At 40.0% G+C, this 21,200-nt stretch overlaps 2 protein-coding genes across 3 annotated transcripts in view; one reads left to right on the top strand and one right to left on the bottom strand.

The window, feature by feature from the left end:
* pvalb6 (parvalbumin 6) overlaps window positions 1–6,092 on the bottom strand; it is a 43,986-nt gene extending 37,894 nt beyond the window's left edge. Inside the window, exon 1 of the mRNA XM_007565700.2 lies at window positions 5,940–6,092. The gene's annotated coding sequence lies outside the window, so the exon portion shown is untranslated. The remainder of the gene's footprint in view (window positions 1–5,939) is intronic.
* Window positions 1–21,200, top strand: part of csf2rb (colony stimulating factor 2 receptor subunit beta) — a 55,027-nt gene that overhangs the window by 28,641 nt on the left and 5,186 nt on the right. For both annotated transcript variants that reach the window (XM_016678378.1, XM_016678379.1), the window contains exons 3-10: window positions 14,473–14,647; window positions 16,026–16,228; window positions 17,166–17,286; window positions 17,383–17,558; window positions 17,649–17,803; window positions 18,496–18,640; window positions 19,113–19,245; window positions 19,322–19,476. In XM_016678378.1, coding sequence (XP_016533864.1) covers window positions 16,126–16,228; window positions 17,166–17,286; window positions 17,383–17,558; window positions 17,649–17,803; window positions 18,496–18,640; window positions 19,113–19,245; window positions 19,322–19,476 — 988 coding nt within the window. In that variant the 5' untranslated portion in view covers window positions 14,473–14,647; window positions 16,026–16,125. The remainder of the gene's footprint in view (window positions 1–14,472; window positions 14,648–16,025; window positions 16,229–17,165; window positions 17,287–17,382; window positions 17,559–17,648; window positions 17,804–18,495; window positions 18,641–19,112; window positions 19,246–19,321; window positions 19,477–21,200) is intronic.

Raw genomic sequence — 21,200 nt, 5'->3', positions numbered from 1 at the left:
TCACATGACTTGACAAAGTCCAGCTGTCTGGCAGAATACTATAAACTGGCACACACACAAAAACCCCCTGCATCAAACAGATTCTATTTACTCCACACTTATGATGCCTTATTAAAGGCTGTTGGCGTATGATGACTCTCTAATGTCTACAGATGCATACAGACAAAATTAAGCCCCAAACAGGCAGCACAGACCACGTTTTACATTGATCAACGTGTGCATCAGCCAGCTCATCAAGCTCTCGGCCACATCGCACAACATCTGTCCTTGACCTTGGCAGCATCTGAACAGTGAAAACTCTGGGGAGTGAGTATGGCTATCACAGCCTTCTGTCAGGGACCATTACAATAACAGGAGCATTCATTAATGTGCGCGCGTGCTGCGTAATTGTAATAGGTAGAAGAGTGCATGTCATCTGCATAGCTTATGCCTTTACTTGTCAGCTTGCAGAGCTTTGCGCAGATTGAAGGAAAGCTTGTTGCATAGCTAACTAATGTGGTTTCCTTTTTTTTTTATTATCAGCTCAAGAGAACCATGGAACTCTCTCCTCCGATTTTTATCAAAATCTACTTTAATTAATGTCATTAAAACAAAGGGCATTACAGGGGGTTAATTGTGCTTTTCCCAAAAATCAGCGCAAATGCAAATTCTGCGAGAGAGACTTCTGCTCTACAGCGAGGAGTTTTAATTATTCTGGCACCCCGGTGACAAGGTGGCTGTATTTACAAAGGAGATGAAATGAGAGGAATATTGTAAAAAAAACAACAAAAAAACTCAACGTGTGTGAAACCAGAAGGAAGAATAGGCCGAAAAAAGAAAAAGAGACAATACTTTAAATGCCGGATTGTAGTAAATAAAGGTCAACCAGAGGAAAGAACAAGCTGAATCACTTCCCCTTCTGACTGTTTGCAACTCAGTGACCCCTTTCTGACATCTCTCACTTTCAATCATGAGCCCACGCAAACAGCTACTCCTCCATCATCCTCCGTTCAGTCCCTCTACCAGCACACGGTCTCAACCACGCTCCACAGGCCTGTGCAGTGGAGGGAACATCGGGAACCAGAGGGCAATTGGCAAAGTATCTATGACCTTTGTGCCGTACATACGTTTGATGTTTTTTTTATTTTTTATTTTAGTAGCAACAGGAAAGATTTTCAGAGTTCATGGGAGGATGGATGATGGAGGTAAATCTTGGCTTCAATCCCTAAGCCAGGAAATTACAAAGTACGTGGATGAATTTCAAGTAACATAGAAACTTCATGTGCAAATGCACTAGTTTTAATATTTCTTAAAAGTCAAAATTTGAAAAGGGTGCTATCCATTACTTTTCACCCCCCGATGTCAATACATTGTAGATTCTCTTTTTGGGGTACGTCTGTAGCAGCTTTAAAGATATACAGGCTGACGATTCAGTCAGGTGTTCTTGGAAAGATATCTCAGGCTCTGTCAGCTTCTCATTGAGTCTGACCAACTCCACTGACCTAAAGCGTCCCCCCGGCATGATACTGCCATCACCATGTATCATGTAAAAGTTGGACCGTATTTTCTGGATTATAAGTGGCACTTTTATTGACAGGTGCTTAGATGTTAATTGATACTGACGGACGTGAGCCAAGGATTAAACATGAATTTCAGGACAAAATGTGTAATAAAATTTTAGCTGCAGTTTTATGTCAGTTCATAATTATGTCATTGTGTCAGCCTTGTGTAAAATGACCTTCATAACAACAACCACATCGTGAAAGCATTTTATTCAAGACATTTCCACTTTGCTGTCACTCATAATATCAAACCGGTAGAAAAATACCAGCAACATAAAAATGTGATGTTTCTGTATCTATATCATAATGTGATGAGTCTCTTTTTAAAGATCTCTTCTTACATTTATCCTATAAAAAGAGCACTTAAGCTGCACTAACAACAAACACTTTCATTGTTTACAGGAAGCTGATCAGAGTTCAACAGTTTGAGGCATTTAGTGTAAAGTAAATCCAGGTCTTACTGTCCTCACATTCTCTAAAAACTCTCAGGTGGAAAATCTTCACATACACCAGTCCACACACTTTCACTTTGACCTTTCAGTAGCTCCCATTAGCACAGCTCACACTTGGCACTGGCAGGAGTTTTATGTGATCTTTTTACAAGTAAGGCAGCTCTTTGGATGTGATTATGAGACATTAATAACACATTTTACCCCTTTACGACTAAGACTTGTCCTTTCCTAGTTTAAAAGCCATCTCCTGTCTTAAAACCTCTTACAAGGCCAATGCCTCAATGTCTCCCTGATTCATGAGGGAACAAATAAATGCTGAGGTTAAACCTAGACAGGTAATCAGAGATGCTCTACAAGTGATTCAATCTCTGAGTTTGTCCTTTGCATGATGCCTGGACTTAAAACCAGAGTTAAAGTTGGTTAAGACATCTAGAGATCTGCTTGGATTTCTGTGCCATATGACACTAAATAATGTCCAAGATCCACCTTTGTGCATATTTGGCATATTATCACATCATTAGGTCTACAGCTATGCCACCACAACATCAAGTCGTCATCAATACTTCCACACTATAAGCGACTGCTGCAGAATTTAGAGCCAAACAAATGTGATTGCAGTCACTTCATTACATAATCACACTTACCAGATGCTTTGTCTGCACTGAGCAAGCTTCAAATAACTCAATAATTCAGATACATGACCACCTGGAGGCGCTCATCGACTGCATAGAGCACTAAAAGTGTAGCCTGACATAAACAGGTGTGGAAATAGAAACAAACAAGATGGTAATACACCAATAAACACTTGTTCACTCTGTCCTAATGCATTACCTGAGTGATGATGTGAATTTTTTAAGTCGGTGTTAAATCACTTGGTTCAGTGTGAAAATTAATTAAAACTAAGAGCTTGTTGTGACGACTTTAGGAGTTACAACGGGCTTCAAGTATTTGTCATAACCAACCATCAGTTTTTTTACATCACTATGAAGGGATTGTCCCTCTTTTCATGTCACAATTAGTTAATTCAGGCACATCGTGTCATGAGTGAACAGCTTGTTTGGTGACATACCATGCCATTTCCAGTCCAAACTTTGACTAGACCATGCAAATATCCTAAATTTGGCTTTAAAAAACCCATCCAGCTCAGATCTGGCGGAGTTATCACTCTGAACAGCCAAGTAACCGAATCACAAAGCCCAATCGGTGTGAAGCTGGAGACAGAATTTTAACACAAGTCGTGATCCATTTTAAACTTCAACGCTGCTGCTGACACTCTGCACATTGATGCAGTGCTTAGAGATTTATGAAGGGTTGAAGGAGTCCCAAAGAGAGGCCAGTTCATAAAGGCATTTTAAAACAGATTTAGCATGAAGATGTCACATCCACCAGACTAGCATTTGCCTTTGCAACTGATGAAAGTTTATCACAATAATTTGGACTTTTAAATCACTTTTCTCAGCCATTTAAACACAACTGATCACTATGGAGGATCATCTACCACCAACTTGTCTTTCATCTGTACCATAAACCCCCACAAGTAAGGTACATTTCAGTCTGTAATCAAAGTTAATGCCAACGACACTGCTTGTAGATATTGCTTAAAAGCACTCTACGGTGAGAGAGTGTTAGTGTGTGTGTTAATCCATCAGTCAGGGCGAGGGACTCAAATTAGCGGGTCAGATGGAAGGTGGCTTAGCCACTGGGACATTTACAGATTTCTCCAGGTTAATGCCAGGTCTAAACAAAACCCTTTAAACACACAGGCATGCACAACTACTCAGTCTGCCTGCTTGACTTTGATATTCTCAGTCACACCCTGCAGCGAAATTGCGAGGTCTCCTCCCACAGGAACATAATTTCACACCTGGGTATTTCACACTTCGCCGAGCTTCATCCTCGTGAAATCAGCGAATTCCCAAGAAATCGGGTGGAAATATTTAACCATGCATCAAACTCGACTTGTATCGTTAATGGAAAAGTGGTGATGTAGTTTGTGGAGATGTGCGATGTGATGAGAGAAGAAACTGCATGTGCTAAAAAGGAGAAGGGGATAGAGCATAAAGTGTATTCTCAGTGTCCATTTGTTTCAAATTAATGTGAGAAGAGAGCATTAGTTGAAGGTGATTAAGGTATCTGGAAGATAAAAACCTGCGAAAATTAACTCCGACTTGACTGCTGCTATTTGATCACATGCTTCCTTGCAAAATGATGAGTATTCATCGAATCTTCCCATATTCTGTCACATTACAAAGGCAAACATCATGGGATTTTGCAGAACAGCATGGTTTGTCTTTAGCCCCCTGAGTCAATACTTCAACCAATTTTTGCTTCATTCAGCTGCTGTCTTCTGCCTCTACTGGGTTTGTACATCTAGAGACTGAAATGTTCGTCCCGTTCTATACAGAACAGCCTTACTCAGATTTAACGGATGGGTCAGTGTTCAAGACCTCACCTGGATTAGAGTCTGAATTTTTTTCTGGGCCAGTTTATGAATTTGCTTTTACCTGATCTATGCCATTGTACCTGTGGCTGTATAAAAAAGGTCAATGCTTTAATGCAGCGTTTGAGAGATCTGCATTTAGCCCCAGTCATCCTGACATCAGCTTCATCGCCATTGCATATTTCATCATTTTTCAGAGGTTCTCTGTGTCCCCTACGTGGTTTGTGCTAAAACCAAACGCCAAACTGGACTTATAATGGTTTTCTTTCAACAATGACGTTCTTCTTGCCACTCTTACAGAACTAAACCAAAAAGGGTCCGTTGAATAAATTCTGTCCCTTGAACTGTGGATCATCCAGAGTTACTATTCGCCTCTAGGTTGCCTCTCTGCTTAGTAGGTGGACAGCCATAACTGGAGAGATCTGGATGTGGATCATTTTTGATTGATGGAAAAATGTTCAACGCTGCTTTAAATGTCTGCCACTTGAGCACCCGGCCTTCAAAGATGTCTGGAACTCCACTAATGTTCTCTAACATTGAGGTTCTGCATTCACGCTGACATTAAATTACACACAAGTCAACTGTACTTACCAACTAGGTGACTAGTTGCAAAGGGAGCTAAATATGATCAAATATTTCTTCTACTCATCCTTCACCTCCTTAAGTTTATTCATCACCTGCACTTTAGTTGTAACCTAATGTTACTTCTAGGTGGTCAGATAAATGTTCAGTTTATTGAGTATCAAACATAATAATAAATGTCTTTTAAAAGGGCTCAGATATGGGTTTATCTCTCTGTCGGCAAGCCACAAATCCACATCGCCATCACTGCAGCAGTGTGGCATATGGACGGCGACGTTATAGATAATGTTAATGTACCAGAGCACACGCCACAGCTTCATTCAGCCGTTCTCTCCCAAGATTCACCTGAACAGGAATGTAATGTCCTTTCCCCCTCCTTCATATCTACCTCTCTTTTTTTTTCCTCACACACACACTAACAGATGCACACTCTAACGCAGCGCTCAGGGAACCAATCAGCACTGACTATTGGCTAGTCCTGTTTGTGAATGGGATCCGTACGGGAGAGGAGCAGGAGGAAGAGGAGGAGGAGGGGGGCAGGCGGCAGGCGCCGATGCATTTGTAGGCTTGCAGAAAAAATTTATCACCAAGCAAATTTTTCTTTTAAAAACGTTCCTGGTCTGGTTTCATCCTCATCCTCTCTAGCTCTTAATCCCTTTCTGTCTTCTCTGTGTTCGTGTCTTATTGTCCAATACTGCATTTTTTTTTTTGTCAATGCTGCACTAAAACAGCCTTTATCAAAAAGGTTTTCCCTCACTTTCCTCCTTGCACATCACTATCTTCATGTTCTCCATACTTTTCCCCCCCCTGTTCCCTCTCTCTACTGCAGACACCCCATCATCTCCACACCTGTGTCCTGAAGCAGGTACAGTGAACACACACTCAACGAGACACTCGCGCAAACTCCTCAGAAGAGACGCTTACCTTCTGTGGCGAGGTCTTTGTCCGGAGAGCTTCGGAATCGTCAGTGGTTGGACGAGGAGGGGCGCCGAGCCTGCGAGCTTCTGGCAGCTGGAGAGGAGTGAAGGACAAGGGAGGAAGAGATGGAAAGGGTGAGGAGGAGAGACAAGAGGATGCAGAGAGAGAGAGAGAGAGAGAGAGAGAGGGAAAAAGTGGACTAGAACGATCCAAGAGAAGGAGGAGGGGTGCTCCGGCTTGCTGGAGGTGAGATGAAGGGGAGAAAGAGGGAGGTAGGAGGAGAGTTAAAGAGAGAGAGAGCAGGGGTGTTCTGGGTTGGGATAGGAGGGATTCCAGCGGATGGTGGGATAGGGAGGTGAACTGATGAAGAAGAGAAGAGGAGGATGAAAGAGCAAGAAGCTAATGACAGAATACCCTCAGCAACGTACTTGAGGTTAAATGGGGAACGGAGGCAGATTAAAAGTAGAGCGGCGCGGCAAAAAAGAGGCAAAGCGGCGGAGAGTTCATCGGGACGCACTCACAGAAGCATAATCACTGCGTAATTCATGGGAAAGTAAATGCTTGGTACCGGCCGAGCGCCCCTTTATTACGACTGTAACCTTTAACGGGCTGTTACAACTCATGTCGAGCCGTCGCAATGCCGGCAGTCACTTGAGACAATCAATCCCAGAGCGCAGGGAATGTCCTTCCATCCATTAAATCACGCCGTAATCCAATCTGGAGTCGGTGCGGCGCAGTCCAGATTCTGCAATCAACTTCGGAGCGATAAGTTAGCGGCTCGGAGAGGAGGCGCGGAAAACAGGGTGAGGAGAAGGAAGGAAGGAAGAAGAGAAGGAAGAGGAGCAATCTTTGTTGGAGAGTGAGTGACAAATGGAAGCCAGAGGAGACGGCGACCTGAGGAAGAGTTTGTGCTGATGGCGTTGGACACAACAAGCGGAAGACTAGCAGTTTAGCCTTCAACTCAGGGATGAAGGACAATGAACCGGAGGCTATAGGACAGAGGAGGAGATGGAAAAAAAAAAAGGTTAAATGGAGGGTGTGGTGTCACACAGCAGGAGCCTAAAAGCACTTTATAGCTGTGGGTTATAGATTAGCAAAAAACTGGCCTCTGAGCAGAGACACGTGCCAACAGAAACAAACCCAGACCCAAATTATCAGTGAAATTATCCCGTTCCAAGATTATTTCACTCATAACAAGACATTTTTCCCCATAAGTTAATTTTTCTGCCAATGAAACCAATACTTTTTTTAAATCAATTTTAAGGAATTATTTACTTAAAATAAGCCTCCATTTCTTGCTAAAAAAAAAAAATTATGTGCAAGTGAGTCTCATTTCAAGTGAACTGAGATGTTTGCACTAGAACCTAGACTAAAAATACTTGGTAAGGTTTAGTGTTTCTGCAGTGACAACAGGATAATGTTCTTTTTGTGATGATATTTGCCAGATGAATACGATGCATACATACATCGGTGCTCCTTTTCTTCCACTTATTCATTCAGTCATAAACTTGAGCTTGAACTGCACAGCTCATACTAAATTGACTGTAACTATTTTGATGAATTTCAGGGACAAATAATTATTTTTAAAAACGCCTAGGTGCTCATAATATGAATTTCAGAGTGCTTCATATTGCGCCCCATTTCCATTGATGGAATATTTCTGATCTCCATTTGGGTCGGTTGAGTTTATAAGTCAGTTTAATTGGAGCCAGAGGCCAGATGGCCCATTTTGTAAAGCATTAATCACAATATGTGTGTATTATGTGTGTACCCGTGTCAGGGCGTCGCTCTGCAGCCACAGAAACCGCTGGGAGTTTTCGGTCCGTTTGCACCTCTGGAAATGATTTGAGAGAAGGTGCCAACTTCATCTCAACTCTCATCCTAATAGGACACGACAGCCATAAGCGGTTATCTAGAGACTAAAATCACATTGCAGTTTCCTGGTTTTTTCCGTATTTTGTGGCAGAGACTTTGCTCAGCTAGCTTCAGCTGGTGAGAATTCAGTTTTGCCAAGGTGACTATTTATTTACCCAAGGACGCATTAGCTAAGTGGAAACGTCTTTACCCGGTTGCTTTAATGTATTACAGACAGTGGAAGTCCATTTACACACAGAAAAGAAAGAATAAAAAAAAAAAATCAACCATGCTGAGCGTATAAACATATTAGAGCTTCGAGGAATGCGCTTTATCCATGTGAGGCAGCACCACAAAGATCGGTTACTCTGGCTATGGACATTTTGGGAGATAGATGGACGTTGTCCAAGAGAGGGGGACGGGGACGCGACTCGGGCGTCGGTCCAGCTCTGAAGGATTTTGCTTGATAAGCTGCTGAGTTTCCTCTGACCGTAGAGCTGCAACATCCAAGGAGAGGCACCGGGTGCACAGAGTGTTGAGGGGTAATAAAACAAACTCGTTTGAAGTCAATTATAATAACATCAAATATCTATCATTGCTTCAAGGCTTTCTCTTGTATTTGAGTGTTGACTTTTTTTTTTCTTTATTTTAATCTTACTTTAATCTAATCTAACTGAGCTCAACTTTCCTAAATGGCTGTGAAATCCAACTCGGCACTGAATCAGGATAATGTGCGACAGACCGTGTTTTTGTTTTGGAGTTAAGACAGATAAAATAATAGAAATAGTCACCGTCTCCACCACGTCATTTTAAAGCGCTGCGATGCTTCAAATACTCCACATATTGGCAGTTCGTCCTTCCCCACATCTGCAGATGCGCCAGCCATCGATCCAATTAGCTCAAATTACCTTCTCATTAGCCTGACAGATTATTTCTCTCCACACACGCCGACTGTGCGTTGCGAAAGCCGCGTCGTTAAGCACCAGCAGCAGCAGACCGGTGTAATCTTGCCGATCATAATCTGTTTCTAATAGCGACATGGATTATTATTGTTGTGGGCAAATGTGTATCTTTGTGTTTATTTTCATCCTTTCTTTTGACTCGACCCGTTCACGTTCTCTGGCGGTTCTTGATATTTTTAGGATACGTGCTGCAACAGATGGAGAACAAAAGTCTAATTTTTAAGGTAATATTTATTGAAAGTAATATAAGTCAAATGCTGAGTCAGACACTGAAACTACCAGAGAAAACTGGAGGAGATAAACAGGCAGGAAACAGGATGATCTGACAAGCAAAACCTCCCAGGCTTATAACTGCCTGGGAGGTGATTAGTGACCAAAAGAAACTTAATTTTCTCAATGTTTGAAATTAAATGAGAGTAAAGTAACTACTGTTTCAGGTCAGTTACCCAGATCATTTCTCTTTGATCAGATTGTTTTTGAACCAGTCAGACGTCTGACTTGTTGCTTCATAAGCTTCTTATTTACAACATCTGAGTTAACTGGGGGCCGACCTGCGGATGTCTGAAGGCAGAAGCTTCTTCCTTGTGTCATATCATGAAAGATATCAAAACAAAGATATCTGGAAGAGAATCATGGGCCTTCAGAGGTCCAGGCCGTCCTTGGCCACAACTTCCAGACGTTTGTTGAAGCTTTGGTTCGAACAAAATGGCCGTCCGTTTTCAAAACGCAGGCCGACGGTGACGGGAAAAACTGTCCAGAATGACCAAAGATAATAAATGTATCTGTGGCTCTAACCCGCTCATGAGACTGTCGCTTTACATTTGCTTTCACATGTCCTGCAAACAAGGCAACATCTTGCTGTACATATTTGAAGAAATTACTTTGTGCAAATGAAGAGCTCTGTTTGAGCCCAGGATGAATTCAGCCTTCTGCGTATGCAAACAGTGAGCAGTAATTCTTCCTGTGTTATTAGGGAAATAAGGGTTTGCTGCAGTCACATTCACTCATGTGTGTCATGTAAATAATCCAAAAAAAAAAACAAAAAAAAACTGATGGTACTTTCCCTTTGTCACCATTAGGCCTCAACATGTAGTGGATTTAAGCTGGGCATGTAAATGTTTGGTCAAATTGTTTTCTTTTTTGTTCTGGTGGTTGTTTCTCCTACTACATCATTGACTTTTACTAAATTCAATTCAGTTTGTTTGACTAAAGACACAGCAGATCTGAATCTGGTTCAAACAATAAACCGATAAACACGACGAAAGAGCGAAAACGAGAAAAACAACAGATCTTATTTAAATTTTTAAATAAAGGAATAAAACAACAACATGTGCTTCATTATTTATTTAGATGTTTATTTTAAATAAAGTATATTAAGTACCTTGACTGCACTGCATGGAGCTTGTAAATGTTTTGAAGAGTAAATAAAGTAAAGTACATTCATCAGAAGGCTGTGCAGAGTTTCTGCAAACTTTCTTTGATCCATATCAAATTAGAGTAAGAGAGTCCACTTAAATAGTATTTATTTATTTATTTATTTATTTTTTACATTTTTGTCCTTTTAACCAAATATATGCAAAAACTATACTTGGGTATAATTACTGCACAGCTAGAATTTGTGATCTGTGTTGTGTCCATATCAGAATTATTGGATTTATTTATATGATTAAATTTAATTGTTTAAGAGCTAATCAGCTCTGTGGGAAAATGCTCCACAGTAGCAGATTTGATTTGAGACCACTAGGGGGCAGAGTTGAGCCTTAGATCGGCACCCAGAAGCTTTATGCTTCTTCCACATCATTAGTGTGCAGTTTAGCTCTTTTAATTTGCACTAGAGACATTAGAGAGCAGAATAAAGCCTCTTAACATAATTTGAAAAATTGTTTTATGGGGACACTTACTGTCTCATGTTATTTTTTAGGCCACCAGACCGTAAAAAAAATGGACAAAATCCAAATCTGCAATCAGAATCGCTCATACGCTGGTTTCACATTCATGCGTGCTACTTTCTACACTCTGTGGTTTTACATGAATACATCTTGAGTTTTGTGTTTTCTCATATATTTCTTAAGAGCGTGAAGTCATGAGATGTTGAGTTCCTCATTTCTTAGAAACACTGGCTTTTTTTTGTTTCTGATTCTCTAGAGAAAGCAGCTTCCCAGCAACAACCCTGGACTCCAATAGGCTGCATTGCAAAACACTCATGCTGACTGTTCTGCACCAATAGTTACGTCTGCTTAAATTTAGCCGTTCTACAGTGACAAAAACCTACAAAACTGGGTGGCTCATACGGTATATAAAGTGGTTTTAATTTAATCGTGCACGTTGCCTTTATTAGCGTGTAGCTTTCTTTCACTAAGCGCTGTCGTTTTGCTAAAACAAACAAGAGTTAAAAACAAAAAAACAGAGAGAAGAATTGAGGAATTGGTCGCACTGGTGTCTTCGCTCGTCAGCTTTTCTCAGAGAGGTGTGAAAAGTTATTTGCTGACAGGAAGTGTCAGGGCTAAAAAGAAAACACATGAAGGGTCAAGCTCATTTTTTAAATAAACTGCAGCGCTGATGTCAGTAAACGATCTCGAGTTTGATACTTTTTGAGCGCTGATGATGATTTCATCTTTCAAAGTTCATTCTGGTTTTGACGTTTTTTTTAAAAAATAATCATTTTGAGGTAATCATCAGCTTCTATCTTTGTTGCATGAAAGTTCCTCAAAGCAGGTTTTTAAATGATATGCACTGCGAACATCAGCGTTTATGAATGTGTAAAGTCCATTTGCAACCATGCAAGTTGGGGAAAAAGAGAAGCAGAGAGACATTTAAAGCCCAAACAATACAACAGGAAGGTAGACATTCACGTAAGAATAAAAAATTATTTTTAAAAATTCTAATTACAATTTGAAAGAAAGAAAAAACACAACATCGATGCATGAAAGCTTCAAATTTCACTACAAAAAAAGGCTATGGAAATAGCTGGAAAATTACCATAAATTAAATAAATAAATGAAATAAATAATAAAGTTTCAATTAGCAAATAAATCATACATAAATCACTTAACTCAGTAGCAAAAGCTGATTTCTTTAATATAAATGCTGAGGTATTATTTTGGGACAGAAGTTAGAATTGTGACCCAGGCTGGAGGAGAGTTTATCACCAGCGTTGCTATTCTTCACAAGCCGCCATTTTGAATTTTACCACAACTTTATTTGAACTTTTCTGAATGCTTATCTGATCCTGCATCATAATATTCTCTTTAATTTACACCAAAGAACCAGCTTGTTCACTTAGGATAACCTTTTACTTGCTAATCAGCTAACGTAAGCTAATGCTAATGCTACCTCCAGTCAACATTCACTCTTTACCAAAGAACTGCTCATAAAGTCAACAAGATTTCAGATTTCAAATTCAGTTCTTAGTCAGTAAAAATCTTTATGAAGTTGATGCATTTACTGTTTCAAAACTATATTTAATACGGGTCCAAACTTATGTAAATTATACACAATTCTGTGTCTGTAAAGTAAATATGTTGCCTTCTATGGATCTCCTAGCTTAGCACAGTGCATCTGCATTGAGATGAAAGGAGTAAAACGCAAACTGTTTGGTTGTGCAACGTGGGTAACGTCACGGTTTTGTTGCGTCCATCTGAAAAATAATTTCACCCTATCAGGTAATATGTGTCATTGTTTATTCTTTCTAGTCTTTTGTCACTTTAAAAATAGTTAATTTAAACCTTTTTTAGGGTTGAAGAGCTGACTGTGCTGTCCCAAATTCACAGCCAATATCTATTAGAGGCCAGGATTGTGACTTTTTTTTTTTTTGTTGTTGTTGAAACATAACTCAGATTGTGTCGTTTCGCCACAGTAACTTAAAGTATTTCGCAGCATGTTCCTGCAGTTGCATGATTCCCAAATGTTCTTTTTTCGTTTTGCATTTTCACCCCGATTTATTTATTAAATTAATTTAATTTTCTGGTAAGAAAAAAAATTATAATTTTACCTTTTCTCACTTTGTGAAACGGTCTTGCTAAGTCGCGACAAAAACTTCCTGCAGCCTCTGCAGATATCCGAAAAGTGATTTAAAACTTAAAAGCTTAAATTGTAACATTACTTGGAAGGCGCAGTAAGAACTGCAGCCGTTTTCTAGAAAAAAAAAAAAAAGGCTAACGCGTTTGAGAAAGCAGATCTGAGAAACATCTCTTTGTCACAATGCAGTTTCTAATTTTGGCTTTGAGGAATTAATATTTCTGCAGATTGCTTGAAACGCTGCAACAATCCAAGGAAAACGTTTGAGTTCAACTCATCTAAAATACAAATGCTGTTGGTGCTTTTTCAGCTTAACGCACGAAACGAGTGCAAGCATTGAAATCACATTTCACTCTAGGTGTCGTTAGCTGGTGAATGTGTGAGTAACGTGAGCCGGTAATGACTGTGACTGTCCGGTTATTTAAGCTCTGAGACGATCAATAACAGAACCAAAAGTGTCAGAAGCAGAACAATCTGACTCAACAGTTTTGGCTGACTAGAAAGAGTCACGCCAGATAAAGGAATCCGCTCTATCTAGATCTCATTTCCAATCAGGGAAATTGCGGCAAACCTTAAAGATTTAAGCCTTTTTGGTTCAAAATGTTAGATTTCAGCTACAAAGAATTTTTTCAAGAGTAAATCCCCAAATTCCTACATGATGATGTTTCCTGCTTTTTCACTCCAGAAAATGTATAAAATGAAAATCTGGGTAAAATAAAGATTTGCAACGCCTGAATAGATGCATGTTTCTGTATTCATAAGGTTAAGAAACATTTAATGACATAATTTCAGATGGACTTTGCGCATAAACGGTGTCTCATGGTTGCCATGGAGACTTGGTGACCCCCTAAGAATATTTATTTATCTACTTGTTTATTCTTATTTTCCTGCTGAATAAATGTTTTAAAGTTAAAAATTGGTGGCTGTGAGATTATCCCATTACAATACAAAATTAAAGAAGCTTAATTGTGGCCGAACAAATAAGTTTGGTACCAATAAATTCACCTGTTTCCATCACAATCTGTTTCAATAAGCTACCGTCGTTATAGCCAAAGTAAAATTAAAGAAAGTCCCGTTTTATTTTTCATTTTCAAGATCCTATTTTATTTTTAAAAAAGAATTGTTTCAGCTCTGATCTTTAGTCACTCAATTTAAATAAATAGCTGCGTTTAAGATGTAAAACCGACCTGAGAACGAGTGGGCGTGACGCACGCTCTTTGATGCTGAATGAACACACTTTGAAGACGTGTTAATTACGCCTACCTGCTGCTGCTGCTGCTGCAGCGCTCCGGTCCGTTCTGTCGAGCACGTAGAGTCTCGGGTTGGAAATATCTGAAGTGGTTCGTGTAAGAAAAACACTGTAAATGGAAAATAACTTTGCGTGATCACATGCCGAGTTAGTGTAGCTGGCAATATCTCCCGAGTGTAAAGATATAGTGGCACATCCTGGCAGAGTTTCAGTTGCATGTGGGGTGAGCCACATGAAGGACATATGCTGCCATCTCAAAAGAAATGCGGTCGCTGGTTGTTTGTTTTCACTCATGCTTATCTTAAAAGTCGAGCAGATTGCAATCTGCAACCTACTACATGCTTGTGCACCGACAAATGAGTAAGCAACATCCCAGGACGCGTTCCCTTGATGTGCGCTGAGGTTTTTAGGGTTCTCAGGCGTCTCCTCGACAAAACCACTGATTTGTGCCTTACAGACAAGCTGACACTGAGAGTCGGTCTGGACAGAAAGGGGAAACTGAAGCAGTCGCACAGGAAACTCCCACAGAGTTCTCGTCAGCGTTCATAAGGAGCCGTCAGACGAGAAAGAAGGAGTGACGACCGTCGGACAAAAGGAGAGGAGCTCCTCACCCGGAGAAAACAAGTAATTGGGTGAGGTTTTTTTTTATATTACAAAATATATTCAGGTATTCCTGCAGTCAGATCATAGGTGATTATTATTACCGTATGTGATCAATTTAACCTTGTATTAATAAGTGAAAGTCTTAATTTTTTTCTCCATTGGGGTGGATTAGACGATGAAACCCTCTACGTTATATAGGCATAACTTTAGCGCTAATAAATGTTTTCTGTGGGGGTTCTTTTACTAGTTTCTTGCCTCTTTTATGCGAATCGCTGCCTCTTTTCATTTATCTCTGCCTGATGGTTTCGCGTCAGAAAACACTGTAAACATCAACAGATTGAGTTTTTATTCTTTTCACTTTTTCAACTGGATTCCTGATATTTTCTTTGTGGGATTTCCCCCAACCTGCTACTGTAAAACAGCAGCTGAAAGGGTAAAGGTCACGGCCGAGAGACCCTCCAAAACCCCCCGTTTACAGAGCCATATTGTGACTTCTTCTCTGAAACTATTTGATCTTTATGCGCCGTTTCCCCTTTTTCAAACTGAAAAATTTAAAGTGTTTTTTTGTTTTCTTCGAAACGCTTTAAATAATTTGAACTTCAAAATATATTTGCAGGAATTCACCGTGTTTGTTGAGAGTTTTTTTTGCTGTTTTGCTAAATTAAAGCGATTGACGTTTTTATTAGGGAAGCCGCGTTAAAACATATACAGATGATTTGAAAACTGATTTAATTATTTGTTGTTTGTCATGACTGATTAAAGCTGCAGATGTATTCTGTTTACTTGATTTAATTTGTAAATTTTTCAGCATACATTAATCGCAGTTATACTATAATTGTACAAAAATAAATATTTTAATTCTTTATACTAAAATAATAAAATGTCATCATTTTAAACCCTTTAAAGTAATTATTGAAACATTTTTAAATTCTTTTTAAGTAAATTATTTTTGAATTATTTTTAAAAATCTTTTTAAAATATGTTTAATTCCTAAAAACACAAAGACTGAGATGATTGTTTTTGTCTTGTGGCTCGAGGTTTTCTGTTCTTTCCCTTCTGGTTCATTTGATGGTTAAACTATAAATACCTGCAAAAGTAAAGGTTTGAAATAATGCCATGTATTTATTTATTTATTTTTTCATGCCAGTGTGTGTGCTCTCTAGAGCGAATGCTTTCTTTTTTCTTTTTTTTAACTCTTAACAACATGTGAGAGAGCGAGATAAGAGGAAGGCGGATGTGTGGTGACATCCCACAAAAAGCATACACTCAGAGCGGAAGACTACTGGTGATGTGATCATGACTCATTTCTACATTATTTCTAGTAAATGGACTGTTTCTCTCTCTCTCTGTCTGCCTGTCACACATCTATGCTCCCTATTTATTTATATACATACAAAAAAAACACAGCCTCACCTCTGAGGCAAGAGCGTCTTGACGATGTGAAAGAAACGCCGCTGATCTGGATCAGAAAAAGGAAAAGAAACGCGGCTCCGTGGTTCCTGAAGGGATGGCTCTCCTCCAGGTCTTGATGTGGTTGGTTCTCCCGAACCCGGCTCTCCTCTCTGGTCCGGACCGCTGTGGCGTTCACGACAGCAGCAGCTCAAACGGCAGTGAGTATCTGTCTGAAATAGATATTAATAATAATCATTTAAAAACAGCAAAAAGAATGAAATTTGTGAGACTTTCTTAATCATTTTAAATTTAGTTTATCTGCGTCATGGCAAATATGATTACAAGACAAGTGAATTACATATAAGCAGAGGTGAGTAGAGTACCCAGAAAATGTAGTACTCAAGTGAGAGTAGCAGTACTTCACCATATTTCTCCTCATGTAAAAGCAACAAGTAGGCATTTACGAAATTATTCAAGGAAGAGTGAAAAAGTATTTGGTAAAAATGAAACTCACATATTGAGTAACTGATCAAAATCATTTTATATTTTTAAATCACATAATCAGACGGACCAAAATATGAAGTTATTTGGAGAAGACCAAAACCAAAACAATTCAGATAAGTAACATAATTACAAAATAACAATAGCAGGCAAAAAAAAAAATTTTTTTCAAATCAATTTCTATCAGCATAAAACTCACAAAAATTAAAGAAAAACTTCACGTGTGTCTGTGTCTGGTTAAGTTTTGGTTAAAATATGTTTGTTATTCATTCAGTGAAGCTACTCATACTGTAGAAAGACATTTCATAGTAAAATTACTGAAGTAAAAGTAAAAAAAAAAAAAGTACAACATGGTAAAACTTTTTATTTGTAACCAAAAAGCTACTCAAGTAAAGCTAATTACTATAAAATTCTGGATATAAACCTTTACAGGGTGACGGTTAAGGGGTTAAAACAATTCTGACCTGCCTCTTTAATCCCCTCGTATAACCATTTGGTCGATGGCGGCATCTTGCGTGCCAGAAAGGTGGTTTGCTCAGGGCGCCAAGCAGGCTAGGGCCGCCTCTGCATTTGGGATTGCAAAATTCCAAAATTAGACATTTCCTGAGTCATGAATTATTAGCAATAAATTGACTCTTCCTTGTCGCTCTGCAGTGTCGCCTTGGCTGCAGTCCTTGCAATGCCACAATGACTACAAGACCCATGTGGACTGCAAATGGAAGGCGCCGACAAACACGACTCTGCAGGTCTGGCTGAAGGAAAACAATGGCAGGAGGTAAACAGAGCAGACTGAACAAGAGCAACATTTATAGAAGTTACCTTCTCTACAGCTGAGGTTCACTCTAACAGATCGGCGTCTGTATCTATGCAGTGAGCCCTGTGTGCATTTCAAAGACGAAAAGACAACCAAGGATGGAGTTGTCCAGTGCAGATATAAAACTTCGATGCTTGGCATAGGAATCAACCATGCTGTCTTCTTCATGAACAACCAGACAACAAGCCTCTGCTCGTCTTCCAAACACTCGACTCTGGATCTTGTTCAGCACCGTGAGCAACAGCTAGATGTACTGTAGTAGCTCAAGTAGAGCAAAACGAAGCCTTCGAGTGACGGTGGTTTTGTTTGGTGGTGTTGCACAGTGAGGGCACGTCCGCCTGGGGGTCTGACTGCGTTTGAGGAAAGCGAAGGCAGCTACCGGCTGAGGTGGTCCAGTCCGTATCCTCCATCGTCCTCCCTGAACCAGAACCTCTCGTATCAGCTCAGCTTCAGGACGCAGGCAGAGGACGGGTGGACCGTAAGCTACACACACAACAAGTCACCACATTACTGTTTAAGTTGTTTTTTACAGTAGAGATTGTCACACTAAAATGGCCAATACTTCCAATAACCAAACTATTTATTTAACTAAACAAAACACATGGATTTGTTTGTTACAGCGGTTGTTTAGGGCAAAGGCTATTTTTTCTAGTCGCATGATTAGCTTGATTAGCTTAGCGTAGCTTAAACTTAATTCTATTTTTACCACTATGCTGACTCTATTTAACTTATTTATCAACTTAAAGTGAAAATGACTGAAATTATTTACTAGAAATTGTAAACAACTGCTTAATTACTGGCTTTATGAAGAGTTTTGTTGCACAGTAGCCTGCCAATGGGACTAGCAATGGAAATTAGCCACTTAGTAATGTAAGTACATGTAAATGTTAATTAATGTGTAATGTCCCATTAAAAAAAAAAAAATAATCTTGAAACAGTCAACAACAAGCAGCAAAAGGAGCATTTCTGTCATGGCCTGAACAAAGTACAATATGAACAAACTGATTGGCCGTTCTGGTGGGTGTGGCCAGGCAGGCTGACCAATCAGATTCAAAGGGAGCCAACCCTGTGCCCACGGCCTACTCATAATAGACAATAATATGACATAGACAGTGTGTCGGTGCTTAGTAAATTTTGTTTTTAATATTAAATACACACGTCTCTACTCAGACTGAGGCTGTGGCAGACACCAGCGCGAGACTGGAGAGGCAGAAGCTGCTTCCCGGCCGTCGATACGAAGCCAGAGTGAGAGCCAGGGCCGGCGTGGGCCGGTGGAGCAAATGGAGTCCTGTGGCGAGCTGGAAAACTGGAGATGGTGAGTGAAATAAAGAGGGGCCATAAATACCTTTTAAGCTTTTTCACACTTTGTCACTTTGCAATATGGGGGATTTTTCTGCCATAATTCGAGAGCACACATTTTCAGTGTGAAAGCAGGATTTCAGTCTGATATGTGGTCCAACAGCTCTGACTCGACCTCCGAGCTGCTGTACGCTGTTAGACGTGCACACTAAAAACTAACAGCTGTAACTGCAGCGGATCATAGGTCCGGTACTGACATCGAGGGACTAAACATAAATCAAACCACATGAGCATTTTTCTACCCATTTCATCACGTACTACTTTCTGTTGGTCTACTACATAAAATCCCGGTAAAATGATGCAGTGACAAACAGTTTTGCTTTCTTTTCAAACTTCAATCTTCTGGGTCTTTTCTTAGTTGTGGGAACCACGTCTGGTGTTTTCCAGCAGTGTGGTTTAACTATCGTTTTCCTTCCCTTTCACATCAGACCTCGGGCAGGTTCCCTCTTTGGACTGTGTTCTGGATGGAGAGAAGGAAGTGACGTGTAGCTGGGAGGTGAGCAGAGAGCTAGCTTATCACGTCACCTACCAGCTGAAATGTCAACGCGACCCGACAGCACAGTAAGTCAAACTCAAAGCTGAAGACGCGCCCGCCTTCCTCTGCTTCTGAACTGACGCGAACATCAATCCTTTAAAGGTTTGAGGATTGTTGCGTGAACCCAGCTGTGAGTTCTGACCCCAGAGGGACAGAAGTGAGGTACAGCTGCCCTCTCACCGATGTGGACCCTGAACGTCTGCAGCTGAAGCTCCAGCCAGCACACAACGCCAAGACTTTTCAATCGCACAAACACAGTGAGTACAGAGAATACAGAGGAGGTGAGAAGTGGCAGCGGTGGCGGAAGTCCCTCTGTGCCTATCTGAGCATATCAGGCTAAATTAAAAACACACAAGGGGATGATAAGACCACAGGAAGCAGTGCAGACAAACAGCGGTTAACCAGGTCTGTGACGTGGCTGTACAGCTCCCCCTAGTGTTTGATTTGTGCCATTACCTCTAAATCAGTACATAGGACTCTGATCAGCTGGATAACTTGGGATTTAGTTGCTTGTAGGTCACTATAATGTTAAATACCGACCCCTAGTGGACGTTTTTAGACATTACATTCATGTTTTTTTTTTCTTTTGAAAATATACTTGTATTATATTATCTATGATGCACATAAAATAAATGGAGGAAAAAAAAGGTTACAGCAAACATAAAACATACAACCTTGCAGTCGGTCATGTGTTCTACAAATATATTTACACCCCTTTTTCACGATTTGTCAGATCACAATCTCAATCCCTGACTTATTTTAATACTGTTTTGTGTAATAGATGTCCAAAACATGACATGTTGACTAACAACATAACATAATGAGTAATTAGAAGGAAGATAATACACCATTTTCTTGTAAAAATTTTAAAAGTGCCGCATGCATTTGGACTTTGGTGTCACTTGTTTACTTTAGTGACTTGGGAAGACAGCTATGTAGGGTTAAGAGAGGAAAGGTTGCTGATTTCCAAATGTGAAAAACGGCGAAACTTTTGCTTCCGCTTAATAATTACAAATTAACTTTTGCAAAACACTGTATATTTTCAAAAGAGCAACAAAAATGGGATCTGTTAAACCCAGTGGTTCTTAGCCTTTTTTGAGGTATCCAACCCACCAGTTTCATATGCGCATTCACTGAACCCTTCTGTAGTGATAAATTTATATTTTTTTTCCCCCCAAATTCAAGACATGGGGGTGACACAACTAGAGTCTAGTTCGGTCACCCCAAGATCACTAAGTCTTCTTAAAAGGTAGAATCTCTGAAAACAGTTCTTAAAAAGATAGTCAGTTTTCAGCTAAGTTGAGCCGACTATCCAGGAACGACCCAAGGTATTTAAAATTTGCCAGTTTCAACAGGTTGGCCATCGAGAGAAACTGGAACCACTTTAAGGTCTTGTTTAGATCATTTAATTAGGTCTACATTCTTAATAGAATGAAAAATTAATAATAAAGACTTTGTGGTATTCTGATTTAGGAATGTAATTATATTAGTTGTGTTACCACCCCACGGCACGAGAGGCAGTAGCAGACCCGAAAAGATGCGACGAACGAGCAGATTTTGAAGTACACAGAAAGCTACAGAATTTGGTAAAAACTGTGAGTTTTGCTGAAGTTATTAAAGACACAAGTTCAAATCCATGCTGAGAGTGAAGCTCCTTCAAACAGTGCTCCTCCGCAGCACTGATTGGCTAAGCCAGAGGTTCCCAAACTGTGGGGCGCGCCCCCTAGGAGGGGCGCAGGAAACCGTCTGGATGAAGAAAAAAAATAATAATAAAATAAAACATGAACGCTGTATGCGCTGGGTTTTTACCTTAGAATGGCCAACTCTCTGTTATTCCTCTGTCAATTTGATACAGTAGAGGCTTCCACACTTCCCATATCTGTGTCCTCTGTCACTTTTTCAGCAGTTAAAAGTGTTTAATCCGTTGTTAACATTTCGTAACCTGTTTTTCCGAGCCGCCTTTAAACGCAACATGAGCGCT

The sequence above is a fragment of the Poecilia formosa genome, unplaced genomic scaffold (genome assembly GCF_000485575.1).
Source record: "Poecilia formosa unplaced genomic scaffold, Poecilia_formosa-5.1.2 Scaffold182, whole genome shotgun sequence".
NCBI lineage: Eukaryota > Metazoa > Chordata > Actinopteri > Cyprinodontiformes > Poeciliidae > Poecilia > Poecilia formosa.
Note: the sequence above shows the minus strand (reverse complement) of the source record. Positions and strands in the feature narration are given on the sequence as shown.